The sequence below is a fragment of the Nilaparvata lugens genome, chromosome 4 (genome assembly GCF_014356525.2).
Source record: "Nilaparvata lugens isolate BPH chromosome 4, ASM1435652v1, whole genome shotgun sequence".
In the NCBI taxonomy this organism is placed as follows: domain Eukaryota; kingdom Metazoa; phylum Arthropoda; class Insecta; order Hemiptera; family Delphacidae; genus Nilaparvata; species Nilaparvata lugens.
Genome location: NC_052507.1, coordinates 59,495,377 through 59,512,944, shown reverse-complemented (window position 1 = coordinate 59,512,944; position 17,568 = coordinate 59,495,377). Strand labels below are relative to the sequence as shown.

Below are 17,568 nucleotides of genomic sequence, written 5' to 3'. Positions count from 1 at the left end.
GGGAAGTTACTTGGAAAGTGGCGCACAGAAGTTTTTGCTTTGCGTCAACATTCGCCGCGTTGATGCTTCTCCTCGTCAATCTACACCCTCTCTTCATCACTACCAACCCCCTCCTCTCCTCACAGCCTTCAAATTTTCCCTTTTCAACCCTAAAATTCCCCCCCCCCCATCCACAACTGACAAGCAACCCACCAGCTAATAAAGAAGTTTGACGTGCACTTGAGAGACAAGTGTTGTAATTATGCATTCCTAATTACTGAGCTCCACCCTCCTTCCTTCGCTAGCAGCGATTAAGTTAATTTGAAAAGTACAAAATCGCTATAAATTTCGAAGGAATTAGCTGCTGCCGGCAAAATTGAGTGACAGCTTTCTGTTTGTGATGGCAAGTTATTTTGTTGAATGGGATGTTCCATGACGTTATAAAGTACTAAAATAATATTATATTATGAAATGATTCAATAATATATTTTGATACAACTCAATATATATATATATAATATATATATATATATATATATATATATATATATATATAATATATATATATATATGAGAGAAGTTGATTTTATTTAAAAACAACTCAATGCACAAGAAGGACCAAGGCTGCAGATGGATCAATTCTTGTATTTGTAAAAAAATGTAATTTATTGACGAATTCGCAAAAAAGTATACTGTAAACCAGTGCTGGATAGAAATTTATTGCTAGAATTAGTAGTAGTTTATCAAGTAGCGCATTCTTGTAAAACAGCCAGGGGAAAAGTTCTAAAACCAAATGATGTATAGAATATCAAATGAGATTATGAATATGGTCCATTTTCTGGATTGTTGGTGATTGCTTATATTCGTTAAGATTGATTGAACATTTCAAGTGATAATTTTTCCCATTACTCTACATCAACTCTGTCATCACCGAAGACTCTGGAATATTCTCATATTGAATGAAATTATGTCCATTCAAATGAATCTATTGTACTCGTGGGAACAATGGTGAATTACGATTTTTGCTCCGAAATGACCAGAGAACTGAACTTGAAACCTGAAAGTTAAAAATTGTATTCTCACGAAGGGGAAACTCATTCAAGCCAGGAATCTACTAGTTAAAGATTATTCAGCAGGCCTGGAAACTGAATCCTGACTTCATAGCAGGCCTGAGAGCTAAGTTTCATTATGTATATAAAGAATGTCATGCTATCTTTTCTCTATAGTTTCATTCAAGTATTGAGATCAAATCCAGTATTTCCTCCAAACTGCCACCTAGAAAACTTATACTAAGATAATAAAAAATCAATATATAATACATTTGGAATCAGTATAATGATCCTCTAGATCCAGATGATAAAATCTCCTAAGAAATTATTTGCACTTCTATAGTAGCAATAGCCTTTTCATATGAAAATAGTACACCATGCTCAACAGTTCAATAAATATCACAGTCTCACAATAATGCTATTATGGAAAGTTCAATCTCCCAAGATTGCAAATCTTTTACTTAGTAAAAACTCCATCAGAAAATCCAAGTAGGCTAATTCACAACAATATAATTTATTGAATGGAATCATTTATTTGATAGAGCAAACAATACATTAGTCGGAAAAGAAGAAACAGGCTATTGCCCAAAACTTCTTCTATTTCCTAATTCAGTCTTAAATCGTCGAAAGATTGTTTTAATTATCTGAATAATCACATTTCCAAACTGCCAATCCAACCTGTATCACTAGACTGCGCCAATACTTCAGCCCTGTGACAAGCAGCGTGTCTCCACTTACAGGGAACACAGCATCCCGATAAAGGTGGCCATAAATTCAACGCCCGATTTGACCGGGGGTCGAATAGAGAGATAATCAAACCGGCGATCAAATGACCGGGTCACGCAACAATGAGAAGAAAGAGAGAGAAGAAAGGGTGGCGGCCATTGGTCAGAGCAGTGTCGATTACAATTCTAGTTGAAAGGGCACATCGCATCGATGATAAGGGCCGAGGGACTATTCGCAAAATGAATAGCCGCCCTAAAGTGTCTGCCTGCCATCATGCTTTGGAATTCAATCGCGAGGGCTGGCCCTTGACGGATGGCCCTAATAGGGGGCCAAAGTGCCCCCTCAATTCACCATGATGAACTGTGATGCTCGCCTATAACCTGACTAGATTATAGGCGAGTTGGATGCTATTCTATGACTAAACTACTGTATTGTATGTTCTGAGACATGAGTCGTTAACTATCCATGTATCAACGACACGGAATAGTTCTTGGATGATTAGTTAACTAGTCAACTAGTTTATGAAACAGTTCAAACTCCTCTAGAATCAAGAAGTCACAGCTCTATTCACTTAACGAGATATAAATTGAAACTCTTAATTTTATTATAATATATATAGAAAATTTCCCTCACAAGCCTATATGATTACTCGAAAATATCGTGTTATTAATCATTTCGAGAATATCATTGACCAGTGGAATATTCAATATTTTCCTACTCAAACAACAAATTCAATGATATTTTTCAATCATCTATGAAAATTCAAGATTGAATTAATTAGTTAGCAGTTGAATCTATTTACCAATTGAATGTCAAGTCTGTTCAGGTAACGCCCCTCTCTAAAGCTATTGGTCTATGCCAATTAAAAATTTCAGTGGAATGTTCAATACTCACTTATTTTTGTTACTAATTCTCTTCTCTTATTCTTTTGGAGGATATCCAGCGCTAACGACACGGAACTTTTCTTGAACGATAAGTTAACTGCACAACTACTTCATGAAACAGTTGGAACTTCTCTAAAATCAAGTAGTCACAAGATATGTATTTGGACCTACATGTATTGATTTATTGATATATACTAGATCACACAACGCCTACCAATCATTTGCGAGTACAATTTGGTAAACCTCAGTCCAACAATTCCGCAGTTGAATCGTCGGAATTCAATCAGAGACACGTTGATACTCCGTTGCTTCAACGTCCCTTTCTTGGTTCAACGTAACTTCTCAACGCCGTACTACATCTGAATTGTCCAATATGTTCCCATCTCCCCTATATATTGAACTATAGCTTCACAATGTCGTTGTAACATTCACAGAAACGTTGAATGCCTTCCGACGATCTAATGACAAAGTCTATAACTGTCTCCTACTAATGGCTATCGCTTAGGTACAGAGTAAACGGTCAGCGACAGCCATTATTGCACTTGAAGTCAAATACTGAGAACATTGATGACACCGTTTAAGAACGGCTAAATTGGGTTTTGGGGTGTATGGTCCATTGTATTGGGTCCTATGGTATATTGTGTCTATGGATCAAGTGAATTTGGGTTCTCAGCAGGATGGACGTTTAGTCAAGATCAAGGCATTTAAGGTGAGATATGTCTAAGCATTTGGGGTATAAAGGATTCATAATGATAGCTCCAATAGATGGGTATTTGTGGAGGTATCAAATGTGCTACGTTTGAATTAGGGGTCTAAAGATGATCGGTTGAACAAGATTGCATTCAATCAAGCATTTAAGGTGAGATATCCAGGGATTTGGGTTTGTAATAATAATAGGTTGAATAGATGGAGTTTGATATAGGCATTAGATGTGGGAGATATCAGTTGAGGCATTGAATGTGAGAGATATTGGACTGGGGATGTTGTATTCAAGGGTTATTGCTTGGACATTATTGCAAATAGAGGTGATTCGAATTGGCATGATTGATCTATTAGGAATTTTGGTTGATTGTGTATATTATTCACTTCCCTTGGTCTACAAGAGTGAACAAAATATCTATGTTGCACTTATCCACATTCTAGCAGACTTTCAATCTGTGTATGGCTGAGTAACACAAATTACTCCAACTATCCAATATAACACTACACATATCAGCAGAATACACTTGATAAAGAACTACACTCGATATTATGAACTATGGAGTACACTCGATATCAGGCAATTTGGAGGATACAAACTGGAGGTTTTTTAACTATGGATTAATTTTAGTTTTTCAATTGATTTGATTCGAGTTAGAAAATCAGGTATATTGGAAAAATCATAAATTTAGTGCTATGGCTTCAATACAATTCAGAAATTTGAACTGAGTACAATGAATCTCATGTCTATGCACACAGAACAAGTATTATTGACCGAGCGAAGTGAGGTCTAAGATTCAAGTCAACGGTTTGGCATTTCTCTTAATGTTTAAATGTTTATATGTTGCGCATTCACGGCAAAACGCGGTAATAGATTTTCATGAAATTTGATAGGTATGTTCCTTTTTAAATTGCGCGTCGACGTATATACAAGGTTTTTGGAATTTTGCATTTCAAAGGAAAAAGGAGCCTCCTTCATACGCCAATATTAGAGTAAAAATCAGACTATAGAATTATTCATCATAAATCAGCTGTCGAGTGGATCATAAATCGCATGCCATGACGCATGCAATTCAATGTAACTTGGTAAAATATCAGTAACTTGGTAAATATGTGTAGACTATAATTGCATGCCTCATTGAATGCAAGTTTTATGCACTATTAAATAGGATACAAAGAGCTTATATCAGCTTGTCTGGGACCTAGATGTCTTCTGGTTCTCTCGCGCTAAATTCCGGAAAGCATTATAAATAATAATTAAATCTTTTGTGAGCATGATATGATCAAATGAATATTTGGTGTATCAGTGTGGGTGTGCATATGATTTGGGACGTCGTTCTTTGTTATTATATTCTTTAATTTCTATAAGTTTTGGAATTTTGAATTCTCAATTTGATTTATTTTTACTTTTTTCAAAACTATTTGAAATCTTTGGAAGGTCATTGGAAATTTTGCATTTCAAGGATAATATAAAAGGAAAATGAGTCTCCTTCATACGCCAATATTAGAGTAAAAATCAGACTATAGAATTATTCATCATAAATCAGCTGTCGAGTGGATTATAAATCGCATGCCATGACGCATGCAATTCAATATCTTAATGTAACTTGATGAAAAATCAGCAACTGTGTAGACTATAAATTGCATGCCTCATTGAATTCAATTTTATGCACTATGAAATTAGCCCTTTCTATCCCAGTGTTGTTCCTGAACAACATGATTTTCTATGATGTCTATTGGATCAGTGATTGAATGAATCTGTCATCTACTGGCCTTGTTTGAAAGCTACATTAGTCTAGTTTAGTATTATACCACTAGAGAGCACTCAAATGCAGTCTAATTTCTGAAAAAGCAGCTGTCATATTCAATTGTACCAACACTTCAATGTGACAATTTTCTTCGGTTTTTATAAAATTCAAAAGAACTGAAAATAAGAATAAAAAATATCCATATAATTGTTTATTATTTCATGATGAAATATCAGTCATAGAAATAGAAACTTGAACAAAAATATCATTTATATTCAAAATTTTATGTCTGTTGTTTTAGAACAACATTGGGCCATTAGAGGAGTGGGAGTCACATGTAAGGAGACTTTGAGGTTATGTTATTGTGTTTCTCTCAGTTTTCAAATGCGTTCGTGGAGTTATTGTTCATTGAATTATTGTGGATGATTGTTTTTCGTTATAATGTACAAAATCTTGGATAATGAAGATTTGGACAAACTCATGAATCTTCCTGAAGATGAGTTGAATAGTTTTTTTAGAAATCAAGATACCGGACAGTAATATTATTGCTGATCCTCTACAAGAGAATATACAGGTAAGATTCTCTCCAATTTATTTTCAAAAGTCTGTTTTACCTGTGCAATCTAAATCATTACCTGAGTCAGCAGTCCTGTATTACAGGACTCATTGGTATGAAAGCAAATAGCCTAAAGCTACGTTTACACTGTATGTAGTTGTACACTATAGTACATTATACATTACATTATAGTAGTGTACACTATATGTAGCTGGGGAGCTATATGAAATTTGAGCTACATATAGCTCTGCTATAAGGAGATCTATGCAAATTTCATGTAGCAGAGCTAGATGTAGCTCTGCTATAATTAACTTTGATGCCATTACTTGTAGCAGAGCTACATATAGTTTGGAATAAACCACTATTCACTGCTCAGTTATCCCAACCAGATGCCAAAGAAGAATGTAGTTCTTGCAGCAGCCGCTGCTTTCGGCGAAGCTACTGTGATGCTGTGAATTTTGGATAGCTCATTTTCTGCTATATAGCTGAGAAAATAGGCTCAACTGCTATATAGCATATCTCCAAAGTCACTTTTTGAACTTGTAGCAGAGCTTTATAGCTGAGCTACATGTAGCTCTGCTACTGCTACATAATGTAACCTAGCTTCATAATTCCCTTTTTCTCCAGACACTGGAAGAAATATTGGGCACGAACATGGGTATTTTGCAAAACAAGGACGTTGCAAGCTGTGTAAGACTGGGTACACCAAGGTGTATTGCACAAAATGTGGAGTACGTCTTTGCTCAGTCCCAAACAGAATGTGCTTCAATGATTATCATAGATAAAATAAAAAAATCCAATAGGCTACAAGGACAACTTGTTCTACAAAAATAGTAAGTATGATAAGTAGTAGATGTAAGTAGATGTAGTAAAGTAGTAAATTTATAATATGATAAACCCCAATTTTTAGTTTTTAGTTTGTTTCATATTATGTAAGTATGTATCAGTTAGTTATAAACATAATAAATAAGTTAGTAACCAAAATATAGTTTTAAAAAAGTAGGAAATTTATGATATTTAGAACCTTATTTTCAGTTTCAATTTCACGTTTTTATATTATGTGAATATGTATCAGTTATGAATATGATAAATAAGTTAGTCACCAAAATCTGGTTCTGTGTATCACATTTTTGAGAATTCATTTTACTACTCTTGAGAATTTTATTATATGACTTTCATTGTTATAATGTTGAAATCAAGAAAAAATTATTGATTAGGAATGATTCCATAATGAAATCATTCACCTTTCCTTGAATAAGCATGATGAAAGTACCATTGATTTTTCTAATGCAAAACCAAAATTTTTTACTATACGTATTTGAAATGACCCAAATGTCCCAATGTTGTTTTAAAACAACATACCCCTAGGGGCCCCTGGAGGGTGAGAAAAATTTGGAAAAAATCATTTTCTCATTTTCAAGAGTGTTTTGCAACATAAAAACACCAGAATAATTTTTTCATCTTGTTTTTTCATAAATTGGGATAGAAAGGGTTAGGATGCAAAGAACTTTTAACAGCTTGTCTGGGCGCCTTGATGTCTTCTGGTTTTCTCGCTCTAAATTCCGGAAAGTGTTATATCATAATTTAATCTTGTGTGAGCATGATCTGATCAAATAGATAGTTGGTGTATCACTGTGGATGTGCATATGGTTTGGGACGTCGTTCTTTGTTATTATATTCATGATTTTTATAAGTTTTGGAATTTTGAATTCTCAATTTGTTTTATTTTTACTTTTTTCATAACTATTTGAAATATTTGTATTTCCATTTTTGAATTAGGTGCTATTTTTGTTGTTTGTATTATTTATTATTGCATAAGTTCGTATTATTTTTATCATTATTTTTCCTTTTTTCATTTGTATCTGTACAATTTTTATTGTTAAGGAGACAAATTTGGGGAAACTCGTTGTTTCCATTGTGAATAAATGAATAAATAAATAAATGAACGATTGATTGCGTGCAATAACGCATGTAATTAATAACTAAAATAACATAGTATTGTCTCTCGAACTTTCTCTGCTTCGAACTTGGGCTGTCCTGTTGCCAGTATGTCTTGAAGGAGATTAGCTTCTGATGTTAGCAATTTTGATACACCAACCCCAACAGCCATTAGCCGTTTTCACACCGATATCTCGCCGACAAGACATACAGACAGGATTTACTCTGATGGACAGTATAAGAGGAGGCTGCGGTTTATAACTACGCGACGTCTACTGTTCACAGAACTACTAGTTTTATCCAGCTACTCACTTGACGTTGTATCCTTGTCCAGTGTGTGGACATTCTGATCACACAACAATACTGTGTAACAATACTTCTGAGGTATCTTGTTACAAAACCCCGATGATAATTACAAAATATCTTTCGAGTACCATATTCTTGACACTAGTGAAGCTTATTGAACAGCTCCATTAACGTATTCAAGTAATCATCAAATGAAATAAACTTACGTAATTTGAATCTCTAAATATTATCAGTTCAATAAAGTGGATCTTGACATGTTAATCAATAGTTATTTGTGCAACTAGTGCACAAAGTGACAGTTTGCGCACGTATTTCACATTAAATTTCTCCTACAGTTACCATTGAATATGAGAAGTGGTTGATTATGGGTAAAATGATGGCTGATATCCATCAAAAATTTGTCTGTATAATTTTTTATCAATAAAAACTTTAATTCATTTTAAACTTGATAATCCAATTGAAAATTAAATTAATTTGAAAATTTGAATAATTTTGAGCAAATCTCAATTTCTAAATAATTTTTCAACCAATCAATTTATGAATGAAAAAAATTATTATTTGAAATAATGCATAATTAATAATATTCAAAATGTATAATTTAATGAGTTCTCATTTTTATTTATTTGAAAATCAGAAAAAATATAAATAGAACAAATTGCATTCAAAATACACGCCAACAACGTCAACAGCTGATTGGGATGGCTGCAAGATAATACGCAAAGTAATACTTTGCGCACTAGAGCGGGAAAGTGATTCTTTGCGTTCTGTAATCAGTGCAGGAATGGTCACTTTTCAAGGTAACTGTAGGAAAAAGCTATTCTACATCATTCCAAGTCAACTTTTCAACGTTTTTATAATTTCTTAACACTTTTCCATAAGCACAGATTATCATCAACGTTCAGAAACATAGCAGCGCAGAAAATGAAAATGAGTTTATTTATTCAAAACAAGTTTGTGGAACGAATTCTGTGCTACCGCTTATGAATTTTAAAATTTTCCCGCCGAACAGACCTGCTTGCTTCTATACTGAGACCCACCTCAAACTGCCAGTACTCCTCATGAATAACAGCAATGCTTTCCATTCAACCAATGCTGTCAGTTTGAAGTGAATCAGGCTGCAAGCTTATTGTCTCATTTGCAAGATACAGACGAGTGTTTCACCTGTTTAACTATGCGTGATGACTGCTGCAGTTCATCTCAAGGTTTATTTTCACATTTCTTTCTCTTATCCATCTTTCAGCATTTGACTCATCCTCGAGATCATCATTCTATCTTTTAACATTTCAGTCCAGGATAATCATTCTTGAAGCATTTTCGGGATTAGCTGTCTTTGAATAATAAAAAAAATATTCTTCCAACTCATTCTCACTTGAGTCATTTTTACTTTCCTTGCCCTATTACCATAGGTAAGGAAAGTATTGCTTTCCGAAAAAAATTGAGGTACCCCAATTTCTAAATTTCTATACGTTTCAAGGTCCCCTGAGTCCAAAAAAGTGGTTTTTGTGTATTGGTCTGTATGTGTGTGTGTGTGTGTGTGTGTGTGTGTGGTGTGTGTGTGTGTGTATGAGTGTATGTGCGTCTGTGTACACGATATCTCATCTCCCCTTCAAAACGGAATGACTTGAAATTTGAAACTTAAGGATCCGACATGAACAATTTCGATCAAATGAAATTCAAGATGGCGGCTAAAATGGAGAAAATGTTGTCAAAAACAGGGTTTTTCGCGACTTTCTCAAAAACGGCTCCAACGATTTTGATTAAATTCATACCTAAAATAGTTATTGATAAGCTCTATCAACTGCCATAAGTCCCATACCTGTAAAAATTTCAGGAGCTCCGCCCCATCTATGCAAAGTTTGATTTTAGATTCTCAATTATCAGGCTTCAGATACAATTTGAACAAGAAATTTTGAGTGGAAAAGATTGAGCATGAAAATCTCTACAATTAATGTCCTGCAACATTTTCACCTAAAATTGAAAATAAGCTCGAAATTCGAGAAAATGTGATTAGCCAATTACAAACTGTTGGCAACTGTTGATTCTATTAAATCATTCACTATGGAGAGATAGCAGACCTCGTATGTCTCCAGCGTTATTGTCCTGTCACCAGCTGGCTCAGATCTTTGTTCATAAGTAGACTTGAGATGCGCCGGAACACTAGCGTCAGGTGATCAATTCTCATAACGGCAAAGAAAGTTGTGTGAGTGCGCCACACCAGATTTTTCGAACCGTTGCTGTATTCGGTTTATTCTTTCGTGTTCTATATACTCACTCCACCGTGATATGTCACAAAATGTCTTGTTCTTCATAATATTATTTTACTTGAAGCGTTCTGCACATCTTATATCTATAAGCACTATTTATGTGTAATGAACTAAGGTAAATGAATAGAAATTACAGAAATATTGAGGAGGGCGTAGGATGATAATGTCTGGAGAAGCAAGATAACAAAAGTATCTACAAAACTCAAATGGAAGAAACGGACGGACACACAGTGAGGAAGTGCGGGGAGAGAAGGTTTAAGATAATGAGAAAGGTAATGGAAAGAACAAGAATATTATGATGAACTTGAAGAGGAAGATGATATTTATTTATTATCTATCTATTCATTATTCTATTTACAATACAAATGATGAAATAACATTGATAGATAAAAATAATATACATTTCTTCCAGATTCAAGTGATGAGTCCAGGATAAGGTTAGTAGTCTTCCACATGTATGATTTCGAATTATAATCGAAAATAAATATGGAAACGATACATTTTGAATTCAGAAGGCTTGAATTGATCAATTATTTGAATATATTTCTTCTCAATCACCACTTGAAACAATATAATATCGAATTATTTGAGAAAATTTGAGACCATGGAAGAAATACATACTGATTACAAGAAATGTGAAAGAGGATGCAATTTGGAGCTGACTGACATGTGAAGTTTACAAGTGGAGAAGGATAGTAAATAGCATAGATATTCGAAAGAAAGCTACCAGTGACAATAATCAGGACAACACTTTTGTTCTTTTCATAATAGGAAAGAATAGGAAACAGATCGAAGAGACTACACTATGAATCTGTAGCCTATAGGAACATAATTCACGAAGGAGCAGCAAAAGAGGAGATTATGAAGAAGCAATACAAAACCAGTAAAGAGAATACAAGGAAAGGAAAGGAGAGACTGTACATTATCAATCTGCAGCGAAAGATGATGCGAACACGAAGACTGTATGAAGAAGCAGGATGAAACCAGTGTTTAAAGGAAGTAGGAGTGAGAAGGAGGTGGAGGAGGAGGTCTTTAAAAATAATACGACGATGAGAATGTGCCGATGGTATGAGGAGCACGTTAAATCTTTACTAACGGGGGTGGGAGGAGTCAGCAGTGGTTGTGGTGGGGGTGAAAGGGGCGGAGCCTAAGGGAAGCCCGCGGCTGTCGAGGGGGTTAGTTGTCAGTTATCGGCCTAGGGTGGTAGAAGAGAGACTTCTCTCCCAGATATGGTTGAAGCGAGATGATCTCCAGGTCCTCGTGGTTATAGAGACTCTCCGAGTTACATCAGATTTTTAGATTACTTAGATTGACGATCCCCGTGATTTGAAGAGCTGACTCCTCGTGATTTGTTAGACTAATACCTTTGTTGACCGTTCTCATGGTTCAAGAGAGACCGCTGTTCTCCAAATTTCAGTTTATAGTGAGGTTAGATTGACCTCTCTCCGTGATCTCCCTGACTGATTTATTGGACTAACAACCCCAGGTGTAGAAATTCCATCCTGGTGGTTGTTGCTTCAATTTTAAACGGCATAGCTCTTCATAATATTATCGAGATACTACTGCTACCTCCAAATATTTTCAAGAGAGGTTAGATTCAATTCTATTTGTATGTTTTTGGACTGACTCATTGTGATTTGTTTAACTAGAACTCTTAAAGACGTTCCTGTTAATGTGGTAGACTATTCACCGTGATTGTGAACGCACAGTGCTTCGATTAAAAGACCTATACATCAACTCCCAGTTATTCGATAGACTGACAACTCTAGAGAAAGATTTTCAAGAACCCTGGAGCTCCTGAGAATATTAATAATCCTGGTGGTAACATTAATGACTCCTTGTGATTGGTTGGACTGTAACCTATTAGTATTTAGATTCTGACCGACTCCTGGTGAGACGTTCCACCACCTTCACGTGATCTCTTCGATTACCACCGGGTACTCCATTGATCGACCAACTCCTGGGGACGAGTTTTACCGCCTCCTCAAGATCTCTCCAATCATCAGCTCGCGGTGCGGGACCTACTCCTGGTGACCCGTTGCACCACTTCCCCGTACGACGGAGTGCTACCAGAGCGAGGAGTCGCTAGGCTCGCCAGCCGCGATGCTGACGCCGATGCTCGGCTTCCTGGAGGCGTCGGGGAGTCCTCCCCTGGCCGCGCTCCACTCCATGACCGAGATGAAGGGCCCCGGAGGCAACCCTCACGGCATCGACCACATCCTGAGTCGACCCTCCAATGCGGTGGCGACCCGCGGGCTCAGTGTGGCCAATATGGCGGCTGCGGCTGGCATGGCGGCTGCCAGCTACAAGCATCACCTGGCGGAGTTGACGTCCAGGTCGGCCATCTACTGGCCCGGACTGCAGGGACTCGTCAGCAACCCTATCGCTTGGCGGGAGCGACTGGCTAACAGTGAGTAGATCACCTTCAATATTTGCTTGTTTGTAGCTAGATATGTTTTAGATGCAATATTGATAAATTATACAATATACCAAAGCCTGGTTTCTTGGACACCTACTGAATCCAATAGGTCATTAAACATTCAGATTTGACATAGATTTAAAAGTTCTTTAGATTCAATAAGTGGCCTGGAAACAAGAATTAGGACTGGTGAACCTGACGACTTTTGAAGATTACAATTTTGCATACTATGAGTAGGTACTCGTACATCACCTCTAAAGTCAAAATTTTGCTTGTTAGTAGTTTAATATTTCATGAACTGAGTAAATGGTTTGTAGGTTCATTAACTGTTGGGGTCAATAGGCTTCTAGCAATTTACGTAAAGGTTATCGGTGTAAATTGATGTAAATAATTCATAGAGTGACTCTGTATACCATGTGTATAGAATGATCTTAAGGTTTTGGTTGTTAATAGCTGAATATACCTCAAATTGATGAAGAGACCTGAAAACCACATTACTTTTAAAGCTTGCATAGAACTCTTCACAGAAAAACAAAGTAACAAAAGTTAGTATGGAAATTCAGATTATTGTTATTGGAAGGGGCTGTATAGGCAACCAGTGAATCATTATTACGATCACAAGATTTTGGACTCCGCTAACCAAATATAAAATATAAATTATGTGTCACATTATTATTTGAGGTTTAAATTGGTAAACCTGAAATAAGTTTATCTCTTTTCTGTATAAGGCTACTTGTAATAAAAATAGAAGGAAAAATTTGATAAATTTTAGATAGAATTCAAATCCAAAATTTATAGTTTTAGTTCATAAAATCATAAAATATGAATACACTAACATATGATCAAAATAAGAATCTTCCAGCAGTATTTATTTATTCACCTCATATCACTTGAAAATGGCATCAATGTCCGAAACATGTTGTGATTAAATAATTCAAAAAGGGTACTGAGATTTTTATTTTTCTTTCTGAAATAATTTATTTAAGAGTTTTATCATAGACACGGTTTCCATGTCACTTACTATTCAAAAACCAGCTCATAACAGCAGCAACTATTATGAAATAAGTATTCATTCTCGCGTTAGAGTAATTAATTGATGAATAATTAATTATTCATTCTCACTAAACATGAGGTGCTGATTATGAGTGCTTATTATGAGGTGCTTATTATTCTCGCGGTCACTATACATGAGGTGCCCATCAGATTCTTTAAGACCATTTTAGGCTAGCATATCACGTTGATATTATAAAGAAAATAATTTGATTCTGATAGGCCTAGGCCAAAAAGTACATATAACTATTGACATTACAAATAGAAATTTGAATCCTAACGATATGACATAATAAGTGATATCAAGCATTTATAGATTTGTTCAGGCTTATAGCCTACATTCTATTCCCCAGGGAACTATAGCTGTTTATTTTTTTCACTATAATGAGATAATCATAACATAATAGACCATAATAACCTCTCAATTTACTTAGATATTAAAAACCTACAGGAGACAAGATTATGACAATCCAAATAACATGAGTCATTGATCCATTCATGACAAAATATGAAATAGGCTACATCATTCCTCAAAAAAGCACACATGAAAGACAAATTTTAACTTAATTTGATCAAATGATGGGACCAATTTTCATATAATTCAATTTCATTATTACTCTCTCTTCTATAATAATTATATTGCATTGATTCATAAACAAAAAGAGTTCATTTAACATGCAGTGTTTCTTATATATTTTTTTTCATAAAACAGTTCGATAGAAGTCAATTGAAATGATTTATTCCATTGAATAAAATTGGGATAATGAATTCCATCTGCGTTTTCAATTAATTGCGTATTAGAACAAATAATAATGAATGGAATAAATCAGTAGAATTTAATCTGTACTTTGATTCTGTTGATCATGATGATATAATATTCAAATCATAATAATTATTTTAACGTCATAATTGAAGAATTCTGAGCTTGAGAGAGATATCACAGATATCAATTCCAATAATATCAATCAATTAGCTACAATTGCTGGTTATGCAAATTGAATAATAATAAGAATTGGATTATGGGTAAGCGGGTGGGATGGAATGATTGAATTTAGCATTGCGTATTATTGATTAGCAGATGATTGCATTGCATTGATGAATAATTATTCATGACTTTTCACAAAGTTTGTTCAGCTATATTACACTTTTCCTATATTTGATATAATAATATTTTCAATCTTTCTATTAACTCAGCTCGAATTTGGAAGTACAGGAAACATGGATTTAGATCGTTGAAGATAAATGTCCACAATGAATACCCTCCACATTGGATGGAAATTTATGACCTCATGGGATCCTCTATACTGGTGGACTTACTATTAGGAAAGTATGATTCACTTTTTACTGTCAGCACTGGTTGAATAGAGGAACCATTGTTGTGAGTCTCAATGAATGCTGACAGTCCAAGTGAATTCCATTATAATATACTTTTCAATAACTATATTGCCCTCATCAAACTTGCAAAATCATTTCTCATTAGCTCATCATTAACATCATTGACAAATGATCCAAACTCCTGACAAAACATCGAGTAAATCAATTCATAATAAACTACAACTAGCATACTTTTAAAAACTCAATTACTCTCATTTTATTCCGACGACCTCCTGACATACTATTGAATAAATTGACTGCTTTCATATATGATACTAACACACTCGGCATTGTTATGGTTCCGACTCCATATAAGGGACCAATGAACAACGTCACTGAGTAAGTTCGTCAGCTGCTTCCAGCCCTGAACTAAGGGCTGTTCTGGCCCCAAGGGCGGGGCAATTTAATCGGAAGGGCTCCTCCCCTTCAATATGCGCCCTTTTCGAGAACAACCGTTAATCCCGCTTTGAATCAATTTGACAACTGCTATAAATTCTTCATCTGAAGGATTTGTTATTAAGAATGACGTCTATAAAAAAGGGCGATATAATATTTACTTTGACATGTTGTCTATCACTCTGTTGTGCGTTCAATTGAAAGAGGCGGAGTGTGGGATTTTTTGAGGGGACTGTATGTGGAATTTAGGTGTAGGCCTATGTTATTTTATCGCAGAATAAAGAGTTGTGTTGATCCGTGTTGATTTATATGTAAAACGAGTTTTTTGTTTTGTTCCATTTCGAAGAATATTGGGAGATTCTCAGAGTGGTTGGATTTTGGATCTATCTGAAAATTGTCTGTTCCTGAGTCCACTTTTCAATTCAAATTGAAATTTCAACCTCAGTATTGATTCCAATGAGCTTCACAATTCTCAGGTGAACAGGGAACCATTAAGATTTTCGAAACTATCAACTACTTTCAGCTAAATAAATTGAATCTCTATGAAAATTTCAAAACTGTGTTTTTTTAATATGTTTCATATTCATCTATCATTCCAATCATTAAAACCCATTGGAAATATTGGGGGAGCAGCAACAGGCACATTCCAAACGTTGCTGGAAGACAATATAGTTCGATTGCTGAAGAATATGAATATTATTTTTCTTGGGCTTTTCATTTCAATGATAACTTACCAGTAGGTACTTGGAATCAACACCTACATCCTATAATAACTGTTCTAGCAGTGATAGAATGAATAAAATGAATGAGAATTGTCAAATAACACGAAGGGTGAAGGTGATCACATTGAATGGCATACGTCAGATCATGCATGAGCCGTAAAACAAAATCTGGAAAGTGCCATTGGAACACATATAAGTTGCTTGTAGCTGCTCATACCAGCAAGTGGAACATTCAGTAATCTCATCTGCGCGCCAAGTCATGCATAACCATGTGTGCACTTGCACATATACGCATTCAATGTGATCGCACCCTAAAGTGGATTATTTTACAACATATAACCAGTTCTCGTGCTAATATATACGCCTAGGTAATATGCCGAGTAGGCTACTAGCCAGGTAAGTCTGGCTACTGAACTGTATGAAACCTGAAGGTAGGAGCATCTAGGTCTAGTAGAAGGCTATTAGGCTATAATAGCAATAGGCTATAATATTAATAATAATAATATTCGTATGGCTTTTATTGGTGGGGGAGCTCCTGATGGAAGTTCCTCCTCACCTGGATATATCATTTGAGCCGTCAATGGGCCTACAACTGTCATACTTCAGCCGGGACCGACAGTTTAACGTGCCCATCCGACAACACGGGAGTGACCTGTTCAAAAACTTTTGGCACTGAGTAGGGTTTGAACCCCGGGATCTCTAGGTTGCTACGCAAGCACTCTGTCCACTTGACCACGGATCACTCCTTAATAGGCTATAATACAGCCTATAAATTTATGAATCCAATAAACCACATCAGGGTCTTGTCTAACGCAGCTACATTGTCTATGACCTGGAATGGATTCATCAAGAAGCATGAAAATGTTGTCTACAATCTTGTTAGGTTGGTGAAAACAAAAGAGGCCCATTTCCCACAATTCTCTTGATATCCATACCTCTTGTAGGCTATCAATCTCATTTGTCTAAGCTCAACCCGACACATCATCATTAGTGCATTGGGATATGATTCTCCAAACTAAAGAACTGGAATCAATTTCGGCCGTTATCAGCTTCGACAATCACAAATCGCTCTCCCGAATGAACACATGAAAATCCAGTCATCAGTGATTATCACACAAATCCAAGGCGATAATGGGCCTCCAACTCATTATCAACAATATTAATGGAGGCAGCGACATATTAACACGTCTGTTCGGAGTCTAGTAGGTGAAACAACTCGTCCAAACTGCACCACATATGTGAGTGTATATGATGCACATATGTCGGTGTGTAGCGCACATACGAATGAAGTGAAATAATGCTGTTCCACACATACAGGGGAGCTGGCTCGTTTGTGATCTGCAGTAATTGCATGTAGGGCACATATTTCAGTGCGGCTTGTATTGCATTGTAGTCATCACACCTGTACCGTGTTGAGGGACCCAATCTTATTGCTGTAAATTTTGACTGATGTTAAGG

At 35.7% G+C, this 17,568-nt stretch overlaps 1 protein-coding gene across 1 annotated transcript in view; it reads left to right on the top strand.

Moving 5' to 3' along the window:
* The first annotated feature begins 11,331 nt into the window (after window positions 1-11,331).
* The window catches only part of LOC111056490 (homeobox protein Nkx-6.2), a 56,105-nt gene continuing 49,868 nt past the window's right edge, over window positions 11,332-17,568 (top strand). The window contains exon 1 of the mRNA XM_022343856.2: window positions 11,332-12,559. Within this exon, the coding sequence (XP_022199548.2) occupies window positions 12,253-12,559 (307 nt within the window). The 5' untranslated portion in view covers window positions 11,332-12,252. The remainder of the gene's footprint in view (window positions 12,560-17,568) is intronic.